Source organism: Batrachochytrium dendrobatidis (assembly GCF_000203795.2).
Source record: "Batrachochytrium dendrobatidis JAM81 unplaced genomic scaffold BATDEscaffold_11, whole genome shotgun sequence".
In the NCBI taxonomy this organism is placed as follows: domain Eukaryota; kingdom Fungi; phylum Chytridiomycota; class Chytridiomycetes; order Rhizophydiales; genus Batrachochytrium; species Batrachochytrium dendrobatidis.
The window spans coordinates 786998-789903 of NW_006281109.1; the positions used below are offsets into that span (position 1 = coordinate 786998).

At 38.6% G+C, this 2906-nt stretch overlaps 1 protein-coding gene across 1 annotated transcript; it reads left to right on the top strand.

The window, feature by feature from the left end:
- Positions 1-305: 305 nt before the first annotated feature.
- On the top strand, positions 306-1070 carry BATDEDRAFT_91047 (uncharacterized protein; the record flags this gene model as incomplete). The annotated part of the gene is made up of 1 exon (XM_006681170.1): positions 306-1070. One exon carries the CDS (start codon positions 306-308, stop codon positions 1068-1070), a length of 765 nt encoding a protein of 254 aa, XP_006681233.1.
- Between the last annotated feature and the right edge of the window lie 1836 nt (positions 1071-2906).

Here is a 2906-nt window from a genome sequence, read left to right on the forward strand (position 1 = left end):
GATTGATGCATCAATGTACAGTGTTGTATATGGACAAACGATGATTGTACCACTGAGTATACGACTCAAATACACCACAATGGTACCATGCGATATATTGTTATCGACTCGACTTGTTTCAGATACGCCTATCATTCGAGGCAATCCCGAGTTTATATCACGCAAGTTCCAATGTCTTCCGAGTGAATTCTGTGTCGAATAGTATGGCAAGTGTGACCATCAACTCATACATCAACAATCTGAATCCGATATGGCATTGAGACATGTACAAATGCATTGCCAAAATATTCAAATGTTTTGTCCCGATGTTTGAAAGTCTGTTCAGAACGATGGATCCAGTGTTTAGGTATATTGATATTCGCAATGGCACAAATGGATATGAACCACCAAACCAATCAGATCGTGGTGGTATGCAGCCAGACACTCGAGTCATTCGTCCCGTGTATGTACCAACACTTCCGGAACATTTCCAATCCAAACATGAATTAGGAAAGCCAGTGTCACTGCGTGGTTGTAATCTGCAAGTCATTGTCAAACTCACCAACATTCAACTGACACCATCCAAACCTAAATACGACGAGGGAAACTGGCACAATGAAGGTCCAATTAACGAATCGATTGTTGCAACTGGACTGTATTACTATGACGTGGAAAATATCACCACACCCAAACTCGATTACCGCGAGGCTGTTGATTGTTTTGATTATCAAGGAGCATCTGATATGTATTGGAAAGATGTGTGTGACATTGATCAAGAATCACCACGCAATCAGTATATAGGATCGCTTGAATTACCAAATGGTCGATGTGTAGTTTATCCCAATCGATATCAACACAAAGAACAATCATTTGAACTTGCAGATCCAGCTCAACCAGGACACTGCAAGATTCTGACATTTTTTGTAGTGGATCCATCTCGTCGGATTGTTTCGACTGCGCATGTGGCTCCACAACAACCACAATGGTACAACTCGAGTCTTGACAAGACACCCATACCGCCTGAACTGTGGAATGATGCCACGCAGTATATTCAAGGTGTTCAATCACCAACTGAAGCCAAACACTATTGAGATGAATTGACAAACGACCGAACTCGAATCACAGCAGCATACAACGAAGAAATATATGAGCAGGCGTATGGTGATTGGTGATTGATTGTGAGATTGTGATTTTACAACAATGAATTGCAATGCCAGTCGGATTTATACAATTGAATAAATTGAATGAATTGAATCAATCATGACAGTGATTGTTGATTATATTGACTGATTGTGTACAATTGATTGATACAAGTGATATGGATGCATCATTCGGTGTTGTGAAATCAGATCATTGCTTGATTCTGTCAATGTGATCAAATGGATTACTACAAAACTGTGCATGCTCAAGTTGAATCAAGTATTGAATCGAGTATTGGATTGATATTTACACACAACCACAATTATAACCACAATTGCAATCAGCACAGTCTGAATATTAGACATTTGAACATCACGTATCGAGTCGTGGATAAATGCGAGTTGGCATATTGGACTGTTTTTGTAGTTTATTAATGATTTGATTCACGACTGTTTGAATTCAAGGCTCAATATGGATTACAACTGGATTGTCGTTGTTTCCATTTGTGATGACAAATCTGTCAATGTGTTGATTGATTCCTAGTCCATTGACCAATTCATTGATCAGTAATTGTCCAAATAAGTTGTATCCGAGTCGAATTGTCAATCAGGATACCATAACCTGACATCCAAACGATTATTCAAACGATTGTTCAAACCATCAATGATTGTCAGAATAAGCTTTACGACTCGATTGCAATAACCACCACAATCATGGTCAGGTTAGTATGTTGATCCGTTTACAAAGTTCCAATACTGCAACAGATTCAACATACTCTTGAAAGTGCTGCACACCACATGAATCCAGCAAACCCACTGATGAATTGAACCAATCAATTGACCAATGACATGACTCGATATTGGACATCGAGTTGCACACAGTTGGTAAAAAGTCACCGACATGTTCAAATAGTCAAACCTTGACTACAGGTTGATATCATCACCCAACACACCAAATACAACACACAATCTGGACGACTACCGGATCATATTGTGGATATCAATCGACGGAGTTACTGGTTCCAAACAACCATGTACAATCATGTACAGTCATTACAGGACAATATAATACATTTCTGAATAGCATGTTGTAATCAACACGAGTGGAGTTGTGCAATAGACTTGTCATGGCTTACAATGGTTTGATATGAACATGATGACTCGGACTCTATTCAGTCGGATCAACTCGACTACAATTGGTCGTGTATATTATGATTGACACGAACAATTGTAGTTGAACTCGAATACAGATTGACTGTTGAATCACAATGCGTGGTATTAGCAACATGATGTGCTATATAGTGGAATGTATACGCTAACCTGACATGTGTCATGTAGTGTGTATTCGATCAATATGGGTATTATCAATCAACAAGTCATACGATGTTTGTGTTCGAGTGATGGAATGGAATGGAATGGAATGGAATGAGTGTATCAATCCAGAATACGAGTCAACCATGACATATGATCATAATGTGTGGTTGATACAACTATATAGTGACAATCGATATTGATATAATATCACAACATGCAGTGCCAACACAACAGTTGCAAGTCACTGATCATCAATGTGACATTGTGGTTGCAACATGAACTGCATTGTATTGATTCAGTTGATTGATTGAATTACTGGACAATGTGTAGTGATGATTGATCGTGTCGAGTTGAATGTAAAATATCATTAAACCACGACACATATTGATGATCATCCAACAACTGAATATCAACTCAATTGTTAGATGGTCTTGGTTTGTACTCGTTTCCTATATTGTGGCTCTAGCCCTTTTC